Consider the following 23,240-nt stretch of genomic DNA (forward strand, 5'->3'; position numbering starts at 1 on the left):
ATATATATATATATATATATATATATATATATATATATATATATATATATATATATATTCTATTTTATATACGAAACATCTAAAAATGACTTCAAAATAATATTCTTTTATTTTAAAATATAGATTTTTTCCAAATTTGTATCGCCACACTCTGCACTGTTGCTTCGGTTTCTATCATAACTGATTACTGCGTATGCACATCGGCAGTGACTCGCAATTGTGAACTTAAAGCGCTACAACTTTTTTTGATAAAAACGACTTCCAACAAATTGTTTTGTGACTGAGGATATATATGTGGATAGGATTTTACTCGTCAATCGAATTAACACAACACGCGAGGTATTCTTTGTTCTGTGTGCAATTACAGCCAGATGTTCAATAAGTTGGGACTTTGATGTTTGTCGATATAAATTCGACGCGATGTGAGGACTTTTGTGTCGAGGAGCTCGTTTGGTAGTGGCGTACGTCGCCGCGTATCAGTTGGAACTTCGTTGTGAGTAAAGTTTCTTCGCGAAAGTACCGTTAAAACGATGTTTTCTTATTTTACGGGATATCGCGCATTTTCGCCAAGAGCGAACGTAAAATCGGAAGACAGTATCGAGGAGAAATTTCATTGAGCCAGTTCGCTGGCTGCTTCTTTTTGGCTTCTTCTCAGAGTCGTAAATTCTGCAGATGGTGTCATTAGAATCCGCGTTCTACCCAATATCTCCGAGACACTGAATTTCAGGCGGTATTTTGTGGTTGATTTATCTGCATTAAAAACTGATCTTAAAATTATTTCTCATATTTATTATCGTGTGCGATTGTATGTATATGTGCGTGCACCACTTCGAACATCATTGCAGACTGTGTGTTGTCCGACTGCAGCTTTTCTCTGACGCAATTGAATCTATATTAACCTTGATCTACAATGTGTTATTTGTTTCCTGTTGCTTTTTCTTTATCTCTTTCTGACTCAAACCTTAAGCCTTACAAAAAGACAGAGAACAATAAACAGGAAGCAAAGAGCACATTGTAGATTAAGCTTTAATATCGTCCCCGCGACGAAGCGACTGAACAAAACATTGTCACGTCAGATTCTGCGGTAACTTTCGAAAGTGTCTAATTAGTTACACTTTCAGACGGCACTCTAACTGGGCCGACATATGGCGTGATTAATGGCTATTAATCCAAACAACTTACGCTTCACGTTAACAAGTAGGCTCGCAATTAACGAAAAATGAACCTTCTTTCGCGCATTCAAGAGACAGTGTCCAATATCCAATGAACTCGCACCGTCCCGTCGGTATTTCGCGAAGCGCGATTTACGGATGTGTTATTTCACAGTTGGGAGATAGCTCCGGGACGAGAACGTGTTTTTCCCTTCGCATCCGATTGACAGAGCACGCGCGCACGCTCGAAAAACATGCGTCCGAGCGCGTGTATACTTTGTTGTTCTCCTCGTAAATCTGCATTCGTGTCGCGTGGTAAAGTGTCCGATCTTCCTTGTTGTGAGAATCGTAATTCGTCGAGCGCTTTGGCCGGTCCGACCACGTGCCCACCCCGTAACTACTTACCGCGCCGTCGTTTGCAAACATCGATCGCGCGGTACGCAAACACGTTGCGTACGTGCATATCCCGACGTAAACGTCAAACCGTTTCTGTGCGGTCGTGCTTGTGGCTGGGATGCAATCGGAATGGCATTAAAATCAAACGGACACTGGATACACTGCGGTTCGCATGATTCACGCGCACGCGATCCTCGGAAACACAAGCGCGCATTCACTCGTCGATACGTTTGAACAGAGAGATTGACACATTTTCGAAAAGCAGTCGAACTAATTGTCGGATTAATGCGCAATCGTACACGGAAGGAAACAGCATGGCTGGTCCACACACAAATCTGGTTGTGCCAACCAGACTCAATAATGAATCCGGTTGGCACAAGCAGATTTATGTGTTGGCCAACCGTTCTGCTTTTTTCCGTGTAGCCAAGTCTAGCGACATGAAAGTTAAATTGATTACGCGTTGCGAGTGAAAGAAAAAGAGATAGGAGAAAAGGAGAAACGGTCGACATTGGTAGTTTTCAACCAAGTGAAATGAGACTGACCAAGTGAAATGAGATACGACACGCGGTACTGGCTACATGCTGTAACCATGTACATGTTGACTATTAATTGATCGAAATTTTCTTTCACTAAAATAACCGGCGAATCAAATTAATTAGTTGTCATACATGTATTCACAAATGATTTAAAATCGATTGGCGAGATTCATTATTAATTAGTCACATAACAGTTTGATTTCATCGACCGATGAGATTATTTTATATATGAGATGTGATTTTATACACGACAATTAATTTTGATTAATTCACTGATTACGCGTTAGTCAAAGAAAATTTTCATTGATTAATGCCGACACACCCGACGGCCAACACTGTTGGTTGTAACCATTAGCCGTTCAAAAGCATAGGGACTTAGTCTAATTACGCGCTCTTCGGAGAATTCCTGAGGGTGTGCTGGAGGGGAGGAGGAGGAAGGGCGTAGCAAACGGTAGCAGTGTCGTGTCGTAAAGCGTCTCCGTTCCGGAGATGAAGTACCTTTTATATGAGAGAAGGTCATGAACTCACACTACCATTACGGAAGACTGTCGATATATTTCACGTCAGACTGATCGCTCGATCGTTCAGCACGAGTGAACACCTTCGCTCGCGCTTGCGAGAGGTGTTCTTCTCCGTTTCGGCGCGCTGCGAGAAATTACAAGAAGACGCGCGTATCCGCGATCGGAAGAAGAGAGAGAAAGAGAAGGAAAGAGAGAGAATCCCGGACCCTCGAGCCTCTCTGGAGATATCGGCGTCGTAAAATTTTACGAACCGTATCGCGATTGCACGCGAATGTCGGCGGGATTTGTAGTTCATCATTCGTTGCGTGTCTCTCTCTCTCTCTCTCTCTCGATCCCAGCGGTGCGTCCAGAATACCACAACGTAATTAGAAAACCGACAATGAAGGATCTGCTTTGCGACAGCGAGCACCGTAATCGTGTGGAAGTGACGCGTCAATCGCGATATTCGCACAAAAATTAGTTGACGAACGCTCTAACGTATTCCACTTTCCTGCTTTGCTCCACGCGAATCAATTTCAGGTCGGCTTTCGGGAAAATTGAGATACAATTTCACTACAACCACGCGTCCGTCTCGTGAATATTACAATAGCGAGGAAGGGGAAGCGCGCGAGATACGGATCGATGATGGAGGTAAAGTTGGATGATTATCTTTATGCTTCCACGAAGTCGTAACAATGCCATTCGCGCGCTTTTCTTTCCTTTGTTAAGCGCATGGTTGCGGGTTACTGGGACGTACGGTACTCGGCGGGTCATAAATTTTGAAACTCTCGCCAAAGGGATAACGGCGTTGCCGTTTCCTTCGGTCATTCGCTGAAATCACTCGCGAGGTCCATTTGTACTCGGAATAAAAAGGATGCATACCGAGTGCGAGAACGTCACGTTATAATCTTCTTATATTTTTGTTGCCATTACCGCTGCCGTCGCGCAATGCTTCGTTGCAAAGTGCTACGCTTTTGTCTACTTCTTGGCCAAAAATCGGGTAGTTTAACGCTGTAAAGGCGCGAAAATGGTCCGAAACGACACTACAGCTCTCATCTTTTTCTCTCTCGTCTCTCTCAGGGTTTTCATCGTCGCTGAATTAAATCGCTGCGCTCTCCTCCTGGAGAACACGAGATGGGAACAAAAGATAGAGATAATACGTTCTCCCCGAGGATAGTCTTTGGTACACGAAGAACGAATTGGTGACGTCGATGGTCGTCGTATCGACCCTCCCTTCCTGTCGGGCGCCAGCGGCCGTCACCCTGGCAACCCTCGCTCATTCCTTTTGCATAGGAGAAGCCCGCATACCGCCGCCGAGATATGGCGGTTACTCGCGCCGGCTAGACGGCCAGAGGACGGCCCTCTCTCTTCGTGTACTCTTCATTAACGCTACGGTCAACGGATGCTCGAGTACGCTCGAGAGAGCGAGGGAGATGGCGGCAGCTTTCGCCGTATCTTCTGTACAGACGTCTAAGAAGATTGCGTTGACTGCTGTGGACAGCTTCGACTAACAGCGGGGTTCTTGGGGTGGCATCTTGGGAAAGCCGCGAGAGAAAAGGACTCGGCATTAGAGACGTGGTGGGAAACTCCATGATTAGGCAATCGATCGTAAGACAAAAGAAAGAAATAGAAGAGACTTCGATTGAAGATGTTGCACCGGAATGCAACAGGCGAAGAACCATCCGAGAAAATTGTAACTGGCCAGGAGTTCTAAATACTACTGGCTAGTTTCTGGTCACAAACTGATCAATTTGGGCGACGCTTGCTTCGCCAGTAATTGAACAGTAAAACTAGTTTCTGTCTAGATTCTAAATTTTTATGAGTTTTTTTTTTGTAAAAATTCTTTACACAATATCTTTCATCGTTTGGCTCTACATTGTAAAATATATTTTATTATACAATAGGCAATATAAAGATAACATGAAACTCGTGTTTCAGAAAGTAGAATCTTTTCACGTGGAAACTCACTTATTATTGAGATGGTTGTCATTTTATTTTTAATATACTTTCTTTATTACTTACCTTCCGGTTAGTAATTGGTTAAGAAACACTGGTTAGTAATTTCCTGTCAATTTCTGAATAGTTACTGTCTAATAAATGCTAACCGGTAAAAGTCAGCAAAAGTGAAGAGTTTCTGGCCAATAACCAGTTTTTCTCGAGAATCTTTCAACTCTGGCAACTTTGCGGGATTATATATCAAACTTTAATCGAACATTAAACGTTTCTAATTAACACAGGTCGAGCAAAATCTTTTCGGAACACCTCTGCTTTACTTTGAAAGCTACATCTGTTTTGACGATACGAGTTCCCCGGCATAAAAGATGATGTCTCGCCGTGCTGTCCCGATGGCATTTCGTAATTTCGTTTTACGTCAGATTATCCTGCGATAAACTGCGCTTTTCAAGCCTCGCGTGAAAAGAAAGGTGAAGGAGGAGGAGGATCGCATCTGTTGTGCGGAATAATTATTATAGCGCGCTAGATGATTGAATAAGATTAAGAGAGCGCGCGATCACGCGCGGTGAGAGTCCTCGATTATTAATCGGTGGCGATCTTGAAATAACTGTTCTCAATCCGCCGAGATATCGATCTCGCCTTTAGAGCCGGCCGGCTAGAGCGGTATTGTTGTACCCGCGACTCCCTCGACAATGAATAATCAGGGATTGTGCGTAACGAGTAGGTAGATTACGCGGTAATAACGACGTGCCATGGTCGCCCGCGGTCTCCGGCCGGATCATACCCCTTAATTAAGTCGGTATTGGATCTCTCTTCTTGCGCATCATCGAGCATATCGTTCTATCTCCTATTTATCATCGGCGCGCGGAATAACAGGAAGCATCGATCGAGGCATCGAGCCGCGGGGAGGCTGAAAGCCGACTGTCTCGCCTATACCTATGCTCCTGTCTGTGCATCGCCCCTCTGATGCATTATTCGCGATATTGTATTCGCGTCTGATGCATCTCTCGCATCCGAGAGAAAGATGCACACGAAGGGCCGCTTGGCTCGTGCAATATCGCGCTCGTACCACGCCGGGCTCGCGCTCGATAGTTGGGCGAGAGCCCTGGAAAAGCTGGTGAATCATTAACGAGGCTCGCTATTCTTCTTTTGTGCCCTTTGAGCTCCTTGTCTCTCTCGTTGCGTTTTGCCGAGAAATCACGTTTCTCCGATGAGATTGCACACGAAAGACGATGTTGTAGATGGCTTCACGTTTCACACCCATCGGGTTTCGTGGGATTGACACAAAGCACGTAATTAACGGAGTGCAATGTCTTTCCGGTCCTGTCTCATATTTTTATCGGGAAACCGGGATGAGTGGTCGTATCTCTCCAATGCGTGACATTTATTGCATGAGAACACAACGATGTCGAATGTCGACCTCGAGAGCTCAAGATACCGACTCGCCCCCCCGTTTTGCAATTCAAACAGTCACGATAACAAATGCGGCAATTTGGCGAGCGATACTAATAGCGCTGGGACACGTCCCGAAGACAGCGGCGGCCGTTAACGTTGTCACACGGTGGGAACAAATGCACAGGTGCAGCAGGAAGTGGCGATCGAGTGGCGCGAAACTTGTGCCCCGAGTCGCTGTGACGCGCACTTTCTCTCGAGCGGAGATTCTATATATCGCGTTCGCGGATAAAGCATTTTTCGCCACGTTATCTCGCATCTCACGGGAAGAATGTGCGCGCGAGAAGTTGGAGGAAGAGTACATACGCGCACGACGGCGCACGCGGTGGTGGCGGCCGTAGACATCTCTAGAAACGATTACGCTGAAATTATCTCGTCTGACCTATAAAGTGGCTACGCACTTGCTTCTATTCGCTTGCACGAAAGCGCGCGAATATGGCCGAGCACGCATTCGCGCTGGAAATTACGTTATCCGAGAAAGTTATCGGTTCTTTCTCGCGTGGATGTTGGAACATTAAGATACGCAGGTAGGGGGCATAAAACCGATAAGGATCACGGCGTGTAATCGGAAACCTCCTTAATCACGAGCGCTACGGGCGCGCGGGTCGGGCTTAATTATCGCAATTGATATTTTTACGAGCGACCAGCGACGGCGCAACGATGAGTTACGGCGTCGTTAATGGGCTCGCGATGAAAAGATGATCGATCATAATCGCGTCGGGAATAATCCAGTGACCGTGCGCGTTCGCGACTTGACGCGCGAGGAACGCGCTTCAGCGTCCGCAGAGAAATTCCCGGTTCCTCGCGGAAGTGCGATTGATCTATTTTCTCGCCGTTAGTGGAATGAAAAGAAGAAGAAGAATTACCGTGCGTCGGTATTCGCATGTGAATAACTGCGCGTCTAAAGCGCACGAGAGGAAATTTGCCGGAAACCCGTTTCTAATAACGTTTCGATCAAAAGATAACTTAGTTGATCTCTAAGTTTTTCGGAATCTTACTCGAGACGAGTGAAAAGTGGCAGTATTTTTACTCGATGCGATAGTGAAAATGCGCTGCCACTCGAAGTCGCAAGAGCGAATGTTCCACTCAGAGTGGATTCTGACTTCATTCGGGCGAATGTTTCAAACGATTAGAATGAATATGTTCGCGTGACGATGGATTATATACACAAGCCGACATAATAGCAGGCTTTAACTAATTTACTAGCTCTAGTTTCAAACGAATTTCTCAATTACGCAATATGTCGACATATTCGTACATCATAACTGTTGATTATTTCGAGGAAGCGGCTCTGTTGGAATAATCAACTGTCATAATGTAGGAATACGTATACACATTGTGCATAGAGGAGACTGATGCCTCCAGGAGTTACTCATGCGCTTTTCTCAGTATTTACCTTAAGAAGAACAGCAAATACACGAAATTGCGAGTTTTTATAAAATGGACACTTTTCCCTGAATGTCATTAAAATTGGAGTAACATTATAGTTAAAAAATAGAAAAAATTAATTTAATAGTAGCAAAGTATAAATTCTCGATTATCTCGAAATATTATATTAATCGTGAATGAATATAGTTAAGACGTGTTATTAGCTAAAATATAGTTTTTTTGCAAGTGAATGATATACTGTTTCAAATAATAAAAGCAATTTTTATTCATAAAATTATTGAAGTCGAGCACATGAGCGGATGAGTTGGTCTATAATTAAGGGCTGGCAGGAAGACTGTGGAGATCTCTTGCGAAGATTTCAGAACTACTAGTCAAGATACATATTTTATGTGTGGCTTTCTTACCTTGTGCTACTGGACGACTGAACCCAGTTCGTGGCAGGCATTAACACATTGAAGAAGGCTGCCTTGCTTGTAGAATTAATCACAGACAATTAGTTGTTTGAGAAGTAATTTCGAAATTTTGAAATAACTAGACTCCTCAGTCTCCCCTTAATCTTTTGGAACTAGGCCCAATAAAAGGTCTGGGCTACCGCATAATATGTATCAGATTCAATTTCTTCAATTTCGAAAATATTCAGTCGACGATACAGAGTGGAGAATTTACTCTGTATGAACGAAAAATTTGAATGACTCGGTGATCAGTCTACTTTTTGAGCGAAATTTCACTCCAGGAAATCTAGAGAGTGTCAAGTGTAATTTCAGATAAGTTGAGTTGAGACATGAAGAACATTTTTTCTTTCTTTTCTTGCCGTGGGTCCGTCTTAGCATAACGCCGCCCAATCGCAGGGTAGTGCTCGGGCAACCGAGGTAATTTCGCGCATTGTACACTTCGCGACAATGTTTAACAACGACGTAGACTCGGAGCAAGAGAAGATTACCGCGTTCGCTCGCTACCACACACTTATCCAGTCGACGGGCATAAAGTATTTACGAGCCGCCGCTTCCTCCTTGAGCGGAAACTTGGATACACCTATACATTATCTAAGCCAGACAAGAAGAGAGAGAGACAGAGAGACCGATGCCGCGCGTCGCTTTTAGAAAGAGAGGATGCGATGACGTCGTCATCGTCATCGTCATCGTCGTCTCTCTCGCTTGTCGAAGCAGACACTGTGCTTTGACCCGGACTACGGCGAGATAGTGGATGTTGCTCTGTGGCCTCCCACGTGTGCAAGCTAAGCCGGAATGCGGGTCTGGCTAACTACCTACATTGTCTCGTGTCAACCTTAATCAGAACAGGTCCTTCCTCTGTTTGGCTCGCAGAGTTAGTGTAACATCCAATATTGTCGAAAGACGCGTTGTCTCGGGAAGTTCATACTTGTTCCTCGTAACAATGTCGAGTGTACAGAAAGATATGACATGGTCAATTAGGGATTATCGTTAAATCGCAACGTAGAATTACCGATTAATCAAGTCACATAGTTTCCATTCGTTTTGTTGATATTTTTGTTTAGATTAATTGGAATGTTTAGTTAAACTGCAATGTTTGGATTGATTAATTAACTGTGGTATCTGTAATGTCTGGAAGAATATGTGTGCTCTGTGATTCTTCTGAATCTTAAAAACGTCTTGTGCTGAACGTGAATATGTGAACATGACCCTCGCTTGATTTAATTTTGCATCACGTTCGCGTCCGTCTCCAGCATTTTCTCCCTTCTCATATCTTTCTCGGAGCTGCTTCATTGTTAATAGCAACTAAAAAGCGGCTCGGCCGGTCGCGCTGTTATTCCCCGTGCAATAGTAATTTAATCACACGTCCGAGTTGATCTAGGCCCCACGATGGAAATCACTTTACTTCAGATTGTTGTCGCGTCGTGAAAGTTCTCAAAGCCGCGCGTCTGCGACGCAAGAAGACAAGGCTCGTTTACAATACGCGAGGAGTAAGCTTGGCGCGTAAGCTTTACTTCAGCTCCCTTACATCAGAAGTTTTCCTCTTAAGTAAGAGAACCAACTTACGCCAAGCTTACTCCCGTGTATTGTAGACGAGTCTTAAGCGAAATAACTTATTTTTTTCTCTAACTTTTTTACATCAAGCTCACTTTGCGTATTGTAGACGAGGCTACAAGCGTGAACCGCCGTGTTTCCAGCCGCGAATGTCGCGCGCGGATCCGCGACGTTGATTGAAGAATCGGTCGTGGAACAGAAGCGACTTCACGCTCGATAATGCGTGTAATCCTCCTCTCGTTGGGGCAATATCGATCTGTCGTACGCAGGACAAAGTAGAGGAGTGACGGATGTGTACGCGCCTTCTTGCTCCTTCGTCATGCTCGCCGTGCTACGTAGCCGTTAAGAGCGACCTAAAGGACGCCCTTTATCGATCGAACTTTTCATCTGGGTCAGTCTTATACTTCGCCGCTACGCCTGTCCCTTTTATCGTCCCGTTCATCTGCATCAGCGCGTCTTATATATTGTATCCTACGTACAGGATCAGATCAGCTTTACGTAATCAGTGAGCGCGCGTTCCTAACTACGTGCGTCATTGGGCACGGTTAAATTTAGTTAACGCTTGTCTAAATTTACGTTTGCGACAGAACGTTCTGCGCGTTCAGTTCAATCGATAATAGATAAATCAGCTCTTTTTTAGAACGAATCGCGACGTTACTCTGTCGCGGAGGAACAGTATGGCGCGCGATTTGAACGTCTGAGAGAAATGTGCCAAAGCGCCAGGAGGATCCCTCGCGGTCGCGAGACGTCGACCGCAAGAGTCACAGCGATTTAATCAAAACTGGATGGAACTAATGAGAACGCGGCGGGCCGTCCGACTCGGTAATTCGAAGGTACGGACGACTTGACAGCCTGGAACGCGCGCTGTCTTTGCTCGGAACTGTACATCCCTCGCAATTGCGCACGGTTAGCATTTCCGTGCGCCTCGTGCCGCCAAGCCCAGAATTAAAGCGAACTCGAGCGATCGATCGATCTTGAACGTTCTTCTCGCTTGACCGGCATCGACCGGTTGCCGATTCGTGACGATCGATTTCGCGAAAAGGCAGAACTATGGGTCTTCGGTTCTTGCTGCTCCGACAGATCGACGCGTATCGTTTCCACGCGACTCGGCTTTCTCGATCGTCGCACTTGGCGTGCGATTGAGCGATCGCGATTGTTTCGCGGATTCAATGCGCGACGTTTTAACGACAGATTAACGCCTCGCATCGGAGCGTCGCGACGGTCGCGTGCGTAATGTCGCCGTTGTGTCGCGTGGAAATGACGCGCGCGCTTCGCATTGTTTCGCAGGGCGAGACAATGGTTACTATCGACCCCGTGAAAAGATAGACGTCTCCCTCGAACACGTCGCGCTGATTCAGCATAAGACACACGAGAACACGCACGTTGCGAACGCGATACCACTCCCCTCCCCCCTCCCCCGGCTTAATTCCACGAGATTAGAGACACTGGGGCAATTGTAAGTGCGTTCGAGTCTCGAAGAGTCTCTGGATCCCTAAGAAGGAAACGATTTAGTATTAAATGCCAAGGCTTTTCTCGGAGAAACCTAATACGAGTTTAACGAACTCGGAGAATTACGTCGGCGAACTTGAACGGCCGTACCTTCTCCCCCTCTGTCCCCTTCCGATCGTTCTCATAAGAGACGTAAACGTCGGTAGGAATCTCGAAATTATTTATGGCGTAGCAGTTGATCGGGTGAAGGAGTTTGATCGATTGGGGTCGGCAACTCCGGGAATCGCTCCGTGAAAAAAGCAATAAGCGAAGGTTATTTCGTACGAAAGATGAGACGAGATGCCGAGGGCGGGAATTTCAAGATAGAAGAAAGCGTGGAAGAGAGCGGGCAAGAGGTAGTCGAGCCTCTCCTTGCCGTTTCCTCTCGCGGAATCTTCGTCGAACTTCGCCTCCTCGCGCACGCCTTCGGCTACCTCTTCGCGCGATACGACTTCTTCTCTTCCGCGACTTTTTCTCTCGGTCTGCGCTCCACTTTCGCCGGGCACGCTCGCCCATTTAATTTGCGACGGCCGGCAAGAAACCGGGAATCTCGGAAGACGTCGCGGCATCGCGGCCTACGACGTAGGCAAGAAGATCCGAGCGAGGATATTTATTACCGGGGCTGAGGAATTATCGGCCGTCTTGCGCCCAGCGGAAACGATCCCCGGTACGAAATTATTGGCGTCCCTTCGCGCATCTTCCGAGAAACCGCCGGGCGACGACCCAATTCCCTCCGCTGCGTGCCCACGGCGTGATTCTTGCGGCGAATAAAGGATCGGGGGATTTCTATGCCAATTACAATGTCCCGTTAAGTTTTCGAGGTTGGTAGGGAGGGAACCGAGGAGAGTGTAAATGCTGGAAACTGCACGGAACCGTGGGTGGAGTCGCAGTGAATCCCGCTGCGACGCGCGTTTGGGGATAATAGAATTAACATATCGGTATTTCGGAACCATCTCGCGAGTCGACGGCGTATTGTTTTGCTGTAAGCTTCTTACCTCTTGTCGAAAATCGTCGAGCTATGAAGAGTCTTGCGTGACAGCGGGAAATGCGACTTGGCGTTGCAGTCGTTCTGCCTCGCTAAAGAAAAGAAGAGAAAATATTGCTTCTGCGCCGTTTCAAAGCTACGGCTTTGAAGCCAATTTAAATGCCCTGAATTTAAAAAGGCCGCGGATTTAAAAGCCACGAAAGTGCGGCTCCAAACGCACGTGACTCACTCCGCGGCGCGGCGCGGCGTCATGAGGTATGCGTCGGGAGTAATCGTAAACACCCGCGATCGCGCGGCTCGCCATCGGCAGCTCGCATTCATTCACGACGGGAGTGCGAATGCATCGCACGTGTCAACAACGTGCGCCGATGACAGGAACCGCGCGACCGCCGTGAGCCTTCATCATATCTGCACGCGTAGATATGTCCAGAATGCAACTGCAACGTGGGGAGAGGAGGCTCCTGCATTCACAAGTGCACAAGAGTTCGAATATGTAGGCTTTACAAGTCCCAGAATCGGAGCAGAGTAATTGCGCGAACGGATTTCATTAATCATTATCCGGCCGTTGCTCGAAATTGCAGTCCGTTGTTCGTGTTTCACGCGAATTCGCGATGCGCACGGCTGCATTCGGCGCGACAGCAAACGGAAAAGTGGGGGAAGTTAGGAAATTCGCGAACAGCGGTGACTGCAACGCGTCGTCGCATTGAGCAACGGGAGTTCGTTGCGTCGCTGTTGCATTGCCATAAAACCCCGTCTACATTTAGCTCGCAGAACGCAGGACGCAGATCGCATACGAAGATGACGTGTCAGCTCACGCAAGGGACACTTAGAGTAGGATCGATTTAAGGCTGCAAACGCTTTGGAGTGCGTAAAGAAATATTACGATTGGTTCATACGGCTTTTCGAAGCCTTTGCAGCGTTCGTAGTCGCACTCGCGCTTCATTAAACGAGTTGATTTAACTCGAATTTTCTGCGAATGTATTGCTTCTGCATCTGTGTCTTGCTTGCGTTAATCAATCACAGAGAGAAAGACTTTGAAAAAGTGCAAAATTATTGTCTTCGTAACCAAAATGAACTATTTTATGGTTAGTAAATTTACTTAGGGTAAATTCGAGTATTATGGCCATACAAAAAAGATGGCCATAGACTGTAATTTCTCTAATAATTGCAAAACATTGCGTTTGTGTAATCAGTCACAAAGATAATCGATATTTATCATATGCGTGTATATGCGTACATTTTTCAAAATAGCAAGATTATAAATATTATGCTATATTTTTATTTTTGACTGCCTGTAAAATTTCTCATATGTCCACTAAAACTTGCTATAACGTCGAATAAATTACAGTTAAACTATTATAATCAACGTTAGATACGTGAAGTAGGTATGTAAATTGTAATACAACATTTTTACTTCCGTTTTCACTATTTGTTTATAAATACTATGGCCGTCTTTTATTCACATTTTGGGTAAAATAGACCACTATCATTCTATGAACATTTATAAAACGATAAAAGTCGTTATGTTTTCAAAATTACTTTCAATATTACAGTAATTAAATCTTATGTGCAATATGTTTTAATCAAAAGATTGCATTTAAAATTTAAGTTTTGTAATAGAAGTTTCTATTTTATATGTATATTATATTTTTTACAAATAATATGTATTAAATATCTTATATTAAAATAAATATGTTAAATTGTTTTTTTCATTATTTTATAAAATAATAGGTACAAAAACTTGAACATAAAATATGTATGAATCATTTATTCCTTTATGGTCATCTTATCTGAAAAATTTAGGTAAGATGACCAATACTCATGTTTTAATATTTTTGTAATAAATAATTTTACTGAAGTATTTTCCTTTTAACTCTGATAGTATTATGTACTGTGGGCTCTAGTGAAGTAATGTGCCAAACGCTATTAAAAAATAACAATAAGAAATGTATTTTTTTTTGCATTTTAAAAAAGTATGGCCATTTTATCCGAGATTACCCTATTACATTGTTGCCTGTTAAATATGAGCCTAAGTATATTGAGTCTTTGAAAGAATATGTCAATTTATTACGTTGATACACCACAATGAAAAATAATTTCGAAAAAATTGATAGGTACAAATATAATCTCTTACATGTGTGCTGCGTATCACTTTTGCGTTCAACGTAAACACTCTCCTCATGGTGTAATTTGCGAACTGCGAATATGTTTTGCATATCCTGCGCATCTACGGCTTGCGAGCTATACAGACGATGAGGCTTTAGAGCGTAGAACGCGCGCGAATTACCGCGGCATTAAGCGCGCGCGCGTGCAGTGCTCGTCTCCTCGTTGAACAATCATTTGCGGGAGAAAGCATAGAAATGACGCAACTTACGTGTCAATCCGCCGTCCTTCCGTCGCGCGAACAGCGGAAAGGATTGTCTTTCATGGAAAGCTGATCCTAACGAGCTGCGTTTAGGGTGATGTTTAAGTGGCGGCGAAAGCGTCTTTAAAACGCGCACTTTATTGAAGAGAAGTTCCGAATGCGTTTGTTTGCTCAATTATAGACATTCGCAACATCCTTTTAGAAAAAGTTTCGGAAGACTTCACTTTGCTTGAAGTTAAAGCTCGAAGTAATATAGTGTTTCACGTAATTGAGGGCTTCTTTAAAGAGCAGAAGCTCCAAGTCAATTTTTGAAGAAGAGAGCCTTTGCGCGTGGAATAATTTGTTCCTTAATTCGGTACATCTCCAATTATGCACAAATATAATGTAAGATTGCGGATTAAATGTCGCAATCAATCCCGGCTATTTCGTGCGTACATGCGCGCGCGTGTACGCACATTGTTATAATTAATTTATTATACCCTAATGCAATATTATTTGCCTCGCTAACTCATCAACGAAAGATGAATGTTTCATTTATATAGCTCACACACACCGCGGGTATAATTACTTCATTATTATTATGAAAAGCTATCAGCAATTAATACCCCGTGCGCTCCTCGTCGACGTCCTACGTCGTTTGGACGTAGCAATTATAAATTCAACAGCGTTATGCATATTCAGCCGGATACACGTCGCTTAATTTTCCGCCGGCGAATCTAGGGAACATTTCCGAGTCGTGGAACGCGAGAAGTGGTACTCATAATTATCGTAAGCACTACGGATTATTTTCAGAGTAGCTCATCGAGAATTACCGTCACGTTCGACGAAACTTTCTTCCTCTCTGACTTGCGTTATGAATTACAATAATCCGTCGAGGCCGACTCCGAAATAACGGTTTGACGATTGTCGCTCTCTTCGTGTTTCGTGGCTATTGTTCGTATCAAGAGAGAGAAGAGAGAGGGAGAAAGAGAAAGAGAGAGACAGAGAAACGGAAAGAGAAAGAGAAGGCTATACTTCGTGCAACGCATGTTTCATGGATCCGTGATAATCGATGCGACACAATCTTAGTAACAAGTGATAAGCAATCTTCTCGTCGATCATTGCCTGTTCTTGATGCGCGATGCCGCTCGTATCTAGTCTAGTCGACCGGTGAACCTGGCATATTAGTCTCCATAAGAAGACATTGGTCGTCATTCGAGCGACTTCGTACACGCGGCACGCACGCGGAAGATCACGAGCCGCAAGAAACGCCCCGCTACGTTCTTCGAGATAGTGGCTGGATGATAGAGAGAGCTACTATCGGGGAGAATTCCTCAAGATACTATCATTTATATTTGCCACTGTCGGATATCTTTCTCGTGTTTCTAATAATTAATCGAATGTAAAATTTTTATTAAATCAGCGATCGCGACTGAGCTGGCTAGGAAGAAATACAGGAGAGATTCGAGGAAAAGTTTGTTCCCTTGCGTAAATCCCGGTGTTAATCCCGGTATTGCGACGTTAATTTAACAGTGGAAGACCCGGATCTACGATAATTGAAAAGAATAGCTTCCCACCTTGCGGAAAAAAAAGTAAATCTCGCGGTGAAAGGAAAAATAAGATTTTCTCGATTAGCGCTCTTAATGCCTATTAAGAATTCACATAAAAATTTAGATTTTTAATATATTAGAATAAAAAAGAAAATACTCTCTCTCTCACACACACAACGATCGAGATGTCCACATGGGAAAAAGATTTGGTCGCATTAACCAAATGTCTGGTAAAATATGAAATCAGAATTCAGAATTGAATTTATTAGAAGTCTGTGTTTAAAGTTAACGAAATTCTAGTTAACCAAACAAGATTTTTGGTTAACCAGAAACAGAAATCTTATTAAGTTGAATCGAATTCCGGCAACTTCAGCCTGAATTCTTGTTCGTTTATATTTCCAGATATTTACAAACCAGACATTTAGTAGAAATAACTAAATTCTTTCTTTTTTCCGTCCACAGTACAGTAAGTGTACTGTGTACTCAAGTGTACAGTAAGTGTAACGTGTACGTTTTGACCATGATAAAATTAATAGCTGTAATTTTCTAATAGTTTTATCAACTATTAAAGGAACAGTCGTAACGCTCACAAACGAGCTTCTAACGATCGCTAATTTCATCATCGGAGATACATCACGATGTTACGTTAGCCCCTCCCGCCATCGTGGCAACCGATTGACCCTGATTTCTGAATTACTGTTCGTAAAGCGTCGTCGGGCACGCAGAGATAAAATCTGACGGGGCTCCGTTTATTCGCGAACGTGGACGCCGCCGTCTCGACGGCGCGCGTCTCCTCGGCGCGTAGCGCGTGCGCCTCTGCAATGGTAAAAAGTGACCCAATAAAGCCCCAGCCGGCGAAGTCTGAACTAACGGAGCAGCCGTTAGACGTAACGACTATTATTTTCCGCCGCTTTTGAAACTGGATCGCGCTCCGTCTGCCTCCGGTTTCCTCGCGATTTTTTTCCGGCCCTTGCCTTTATCGGTTCCCAAAGCCCCTGTGCACGATCCAACAGTCTCCGTGACAAAGGCAATCAACACAGACACACGCGCGTGTGGACGGTATGTGCGCGATACGATACGATATAAAAATAAATATGATGGAGAAATTATAAGCAGCGGGAGAAGCTGCGTTGCATGGATCGTTTAACGCTTTCGCGCTGTATTTTTTTCTTTCTTCTCTTTTTCTTCCAACAAGCTACTGTTCATGCGATATATTTCGCTGGAATACAGCATCCGACTCGAAATTATGTTAAAACTTAAATACTACAACGCAATAGAAGCTAAGTTAGCGAAGTAGGTTTAATTCTAATGATATAATTTACTCCTACTTTGACTCTGATGATGTCCGAAATTTCCCTTTTCACTTTCTTTATCGTCAAAATAGGTTGTATTATAGGGTTCAGAATATTAAAATAGGTATTAAATGGAATAATGAGGCTGAAAATAGAGCCAAAATTTTGACTCAGGTAGATCAAATAGAATCAAAAGAAAAAAGATTAAAAAAGTTAAATAGAATCAAAAGAAATTGAAGAAGTATTAAAATAGATATTGAATGGAATAAAAAGCCAGAAAGTAGGATCAAAATTTTGACTCTGTGAGATGCGTTCTTCCTTGAAGGATATTCAGTTTCAGTGCGTTAATCGTCAAAGAGGACGTTTGAGAGCCGTCGTTTCGACATTGCGCGGTTTGGCTTTCGATTCCATTTCGTTCGAATTAAAGTCTACTTGAAATTGACCGGAAAATATTCGTTCCACGAAAGCCTCTTGGTCTTTTGAAGTTTAATTTGCCAGAATCCTTTAATCGTCGACAGCCGAATAAACTCTTGTGATTATCTCCCATTTATTTTCTTCTTTCCATTCCTTTTGGGGGAGAAGATCGACTTTAAAGTTCGCGTGGAGTCAATCATTAACAATTATTGGTACTGCTGATGGTATTACTGATAAACACATCTTGTATGATCGATTATCCACAGCATACACAAGCCGCTGCGGAACGTTCTCGGAAACGGCTCGCCAGGTACGCACGGCAGTTTCGGTGCATCTTCGTGAGGCATTTTCCAAACGTAAAAACGGGCTCGCCGCAAATTACCCTGACCGCAACAGAGGCCGTTCCTTCCGTGTAACCGCGATATTCTTGCAATACGATTCCGCGTTTGCTTGACTCGTACCACCCACGTTCCGGCGCGAATTTGCAAGATTTTCAGGAGCAAATTGTCAACGCACAGCTGCATCTCACGAGTGATGCGCAACTTTGTTTTGTCTCGCGTTTGCGGTCGCAACAAAGTAAAATCTTTTTTTGCAAACATTGAATGAAAGATCTAGTAACGAGAGACACAGCTGAGATACAATCATATTAGCGCAGTGACAGCGACAAAAAAAATGGCCATCGAATTTGGCAAGGGGCGCGTAACGGAATTTAAACGCCACGAAAAGTTATGCATGAAAGGGGAACCACCCTTCGAACGCAAATTGCGCGCGGGGACTAAATTCTGTTCTCGTGACGAAATTTATAATCCCCTTTTATAGACGGAGCTTCCAAGGTGCCTAATCGCGCGAATTATGACCTAGAAAATGGCTGTAGCCGAAGCTATTTTAATGGTCGACTAACGCCGAAAGGCGTCCGTGCCTTTTACGTAAGCCCGCGCAAACGGAAGCGAACGTGCGAAAATCATCGTACCTCGGAGACCAATTATACGTTAAATGGAATCTATCTGATAACTAAATGTCGACGTTTTCTCTCAGAGTCATAAGATCAAATATTTTTACCGTAGAAAATCGGGGAACTAATACAATTTAATTATCATTCGTCTTCGCGAGATCCTTCTAATTTTAGTGATATGTTTGTTGGCAAATTCGCATTTTGTTGACCTTTCACCAAAATGTCGAGACGACTTAGATCATTCTGTACGTTTGAACGATCTAAATGCCAAGAAATTAAAAGCATATGACTATTTGAGTCTTGAATCAGATTCAGAAATAATGGAATCAGATCAGATAAAAGCTACTAGAGTTTCTCGTGATAATAAAAATATTACAAGATCATGGTCTGGCATAAATTAAACATAAACATAGTAACGAGATTGGTGGCATCGGTTCGAAGGAAGGAGTTTCGTTTGAATCTGAAAAATCACTTAGGGCCAGTTTTTCAATAACAGTTTAAACTTGAATTCAAGTTTAAATTATTCTGACAATGCGTTTGTTTTATTTAAACAGAGTATAAGTTAAAATCCAAGTTTAAACTATCATTGAAAAACTTGCTCTTACGGTTTATGTCGCAATATCACCCAACATTATTATTCTCCTGTTAATTTGTATTCCCATCTATTTTAAGTAGATGATATCGTCAATTTCACACTTTTATCGACCACATTTATGTTTGCTTCGCGTCGAGTATATTTTTAAGAAATCATGCACACCTGGACGTGAAGCTCTGTCGCGACAAATTCTTCGTGTACAAAAGGGATTCTACAGAATTTCCGCACATCTGGAAGGAAAAACCAGAATCGACGGCGATCGTGAATGCGGCTTTTATAATCTATAAGAATGCCGTCTCGTGGATGCTGCGACGCACCCTCTCGTCCTTTCTCACCGGGATCCCGGGATCTCGGCGCGACTCAAGCAGGTCGATACAGGACAGGTGAGATTTTTGGAGCTGGGTGCGTGAATCGAACGGGCACTTTTCCTCCTCACGCGTACGCGGCTCCTGCTCCTCGGAAAATGCATCTCTCTCTTGCTGCGGAAAATGCATCTCTCCTGCGCCGCATCTCCGCGGCTCCACTCGGCCGTCTCCGGCGTCCCTCGGCGCCGCTCACGAGCGCGCTGCGACGAAAGCACTGTCAGTCGAACGCTGACCGCCGCGCACGTAGGATCGTTCGCGCGAAAGAGAGAGCGAGAGAGAGCTCGGTGCCAGCAGTCACGCAGCCACGAGTACCGGCCCGTCCAAGTCCAGCTGTCAAAGCAGCCGTCACGTTTCGACGGCCGGTAGCGCGGGGTACACAAAAAGAGAGAGAGAAGACGGACGTGTCTGACAAAAGTTCCGCGCGTGCGATTTTTCATTGATTAATTCACAACCAGAGAGAGAAAGAGAGTGGGTCACACGCCACTCGACGATGTCACACCGGTCGGGGAGACGATCGCTCGTCGATTGATCAGCCGACCTGTCGCGCGGAATCTGTCAACTCCCACTAGGAGGAGTCTCGTCGAGGACTGTTCGAACAATCACGTGTGCGAGCGAGCGAGCGTCATCGAGGCGGCACGCGGGGGCGGAATTAATTAATCTCGCGCGCGCTGCGTAAATAACGGAAGGCCGCGGCTTCGTGGCGACAGTGGTATCGATGAGAGCTCGCTCGCGGCGAACAAACATTGCACAGCTGACAGTTGGGAGGACGCGGGAAGGTCAATTAAGTCGCTGCACCTGTATCTGCTCCCGTGTCTGTTTCGTCGCGAAACAATCTGAGAGCTGAATCGTGCGTCCCGCGACCCGTCAAGAAGACACGTCGGATCTTTGCCCTTGTAGTGTTGACCTTCGATCTTGCGAAAGAAGATTTTCGAGGACAACGAGGGTCAGAGAGTCGCCCTCCAAACGAATTCAACGAGCAAGTCTGTCCGGTTAATTCGTGCCACTTCACGCGGTGCGTCGCGAGAGATCGACCACGAGTGTTCCCTCTCTCTCTTTCTTTTCCCGTCTGTCGTCGGTGGTGCGACGCGTAGCGTCGAAAGTTGACTGACCGAGTGACTCACGAGATTAAGAGTCATTCTCGAGACCGTGGTGGTGATGCGACGCGTGCGTTCCTCCTCTTAAGACACTTATCGCGTCACTATCGCCATCAGGAAAACATCTCGATATCTCGATATCGAGGCATCGTCGAGGCCGCGCCTTAACGATAATCCGAAATTAATCCCCGCGCGAGCGTACCGTCAAACACTCCCGAGCTCCGTTAATCGCCGACGTGGGCAAATTGAATGAGACTTGAATCGAGGTCGAGAGGAATAATGAGAGAAAAGGAAGACTCCCAAAAGGCGTTACATTGATCTTCTCGACCGAATTTTTCGCGCTCTCACCGTCCGTAATCAAAATCGAATTAACTAAACTTGGAAGAAAAAATATTCTTTACAATGAAAGAGAACAGAAATTCTTAGGAGTCACGTTGTCCAGCATTCCCACTTCGGTCCGAGCCGCGAATTGCAATTAGCATATTATTCGTGTCTTCATCGAATCCGGATTAACTCAATTTCGAAGAAAGGCTATCATCTCACGATGAGAGAAGACCAGAGTACTTAGAAATCGTCGAATTAGACATTTGGACATCTGCTGGTCTATATCGTAAGTCGTGGTCATCCTCGCCACCGCCATCACCCTCGAGGACGTCTCCTCTAATCCTTCTCTGAGGAGGACGTCGAGGCGAACAATCTTGACACGTGCCAGCTCGTCGCCGACGTCAGGATTAAGTGCCCGAGGACGGAGTTCCCTGACGGGGCCGTTAGAAGGGAGGATTACGTGCCACCTGTTACAAGGCGGTCCGCGGTGCGGAAGGGCCGTAGGTCCCCGTCGGTCAGCAGCGTGTCGGGCGTCAGGCGGTCGCGGGAGAATGCGACACCGCGCGATAGCGGCGGCGGCGATCACGACGGTGGCGGTGACCACGGCGACGCGGTCCAGGCCGATTCTGGCGGTAGAATGTTGACAGCCCGATCGGGGCCTCTCGGGCTCGGCGTACCGCGAACCCTGGGGCCCGCGGAAGGGAGCGACCACCTCTTTCTGCTGCCGGAACGTGCGCTCGTCATGGATAGCACCCACCTGCGACAGGACTTGGCCGGTCTCGACTTCAACCTGCACCTCAACCTCCTGCACACCGCGCCCCGCGGCAACGTCTGGCTATGTGAGTTATTAACCGCCACTAGATTCCATAAGAGAGAGAGAGAGAGAGAAAGAAAGAAAGGAACAGAGTTGTAACTTTCAAGTTGCTCAATTGTTGCTCCGACTTTATCTGCGAGTTTGCGACTGACTTCCTCAAACTGTGCTTACCCCATCAGGAAAAAGAAGCAGTCTCGTTTGTTGCGCGGTAAACGGAGTAGTCGTCTAAGATTTATGACCGACGTCCGCGTCACGCGTCTATGGTTCTTCCATCGTTTGGTGATGAATCGCGGGAACGGGGTTAACGTCGACGATAAAATGCCGCTGCGCCACCGGCGGAAGGTGGATGATTCTCCCGTGTCGTATTTTTCTTGTACTACCTCCCGGAGGTATACGATACGATACGTCGAAACGAGACGTGCTGTAAACTGGGTCGTTCTTCTTTCGCGATTTCTCACTTGCCCGCCTGCTAATGGGCCTGATGACCCGTGGTCCGTTCGCGAATTACGCACCGCGAAATCGTCGACGCGATCATCATCGAAGCGAGGAAAAGCGAAGGAGAACCGCAGCGAGCTGCTGACCTACCTAGGGAGAGTCGTGTGATACAACAGTACACGGAAAAGGAAGATATGATGCACATAACCAGAAATATTTGTGCAGTTGTGAGCAGCACACAGTTGCATCACCCTAGTTATCTTTGTGTGATGGTACGCTGAGAAAAAAATGTTTGGTATTTGCAACTATAATCGCGTAGAGAAATAATTGCCATAAATTATGATCAAGAAAATCATTCTTTTTATTATATTCTACTGTAATTTTAGTGATAATGACTTTTATGCACGTTATCACTATTATTTTCATATTATAACAACCAAAAAATATAGTTGGATAAAAAGTCACTATAATTTTAGTTAAATCAATCATTTTTTATTCTCAATATAATATATACTGCTGATGTGACTCATAAGTAAACCTACCCAAGTATTACACTCCTAAATAAGAGACACATATTGTTTTATACGTGCTTATATGGCCGATAAGAGTGTAAAACACCCTGTTGAAAAAAATTGGTTTTAATATTTCTGAGCAAATATTATCGGAACGGTAAATAATACAAAAAATGTTTCAAATAAAAATTTTATGGGTTTTAATGAGCTTTATAACAATGCACTCAGATTTTTTGAAAATATAATTTTTTTCGAAATCCCTTTTTCCTTCTTTAATTTTGTAAAATTTGAGTGCATTGTTATAAAGCTCATTAAAACTCATAAAACTTTTATTTGAAATTTTTTTTGTATTATATACTGTTCCGATAATATTCGCTCAGTAATATTAAAACCGATTTTTTTCAAAAGGGTGTTTTACCCTCTTACCAGCCATATGGACATGTATAAAACAATATGTGTCTCTTATTTAGACCTAGATTACAGCATGTTAAAAGCTTATCAAAATCGGAGTGTAATACTTGGGTAGGTTCACTTATCAGTTATCTTTATACATCAATTGCATCAATATAGTTGCTCGTGATCTGGTAGTAACCAAAAATCGATTGGAGTGACATTTACCGTAGATGGATTCTGGTTGGAGCAACCAGATATTATCACTGCAATTCAGCAGTTGTTCTGTGTTTGTAGCAACCACAT

The 23,240-nt window shown here is 44.6% G+C and overlaps 1 protein-coding gene across 12 annotated transcripts in view; it reads left to right on the forward strand.

Annotated features, from left to right (window-relative positions):
* The window catches only part of LOC116848387 (ensconsin-like), a 215,346-nt gene that overhangs the window by 61,916 nt on the left and 130,190 nt on the right, over window positions 1-23,240 (forward strand). For 3 of the 12 annotated variants that reach the window (XM_032824399.1, XM_032824405.1, XM_032824408.1), the window contains exon 1: window positions 19,564-21,622. The exons of the other annotated variants lie outside the window; for them this stretch is intronic. In XM_032824399.1, the coding sequence (XP_032680290.1) occupies window positions 21,421-21,622 (202 nt within the window). In that variant the 5' untranslated portion in view covers window positions 19,564-21,420. Of the gene's footprint in view, window positions 1-19,563; window positions 21,623-23,240 lie in introns of those variants that run through there. 12 annotated transcript variants of the gene reach the window in all.

Source organism: Odontomachus brunneus, unplaced genomic scaffold, assembly GCF_010583005.1.
Source record: "Odontomachus brunneus isolate Ranch 3 - 2012 unplaced genomic scaffold, Obru_v1 Obru_scaffold_094, whole genome shotgun sequence".
In the NCBI taxonomy this organism is placed as follows: Eukaryota; Metazoa; Arthropoda; class Insecta; order Hymenoptera; family Formicidae; genus Odontomachus; species Odontomachus brunneus.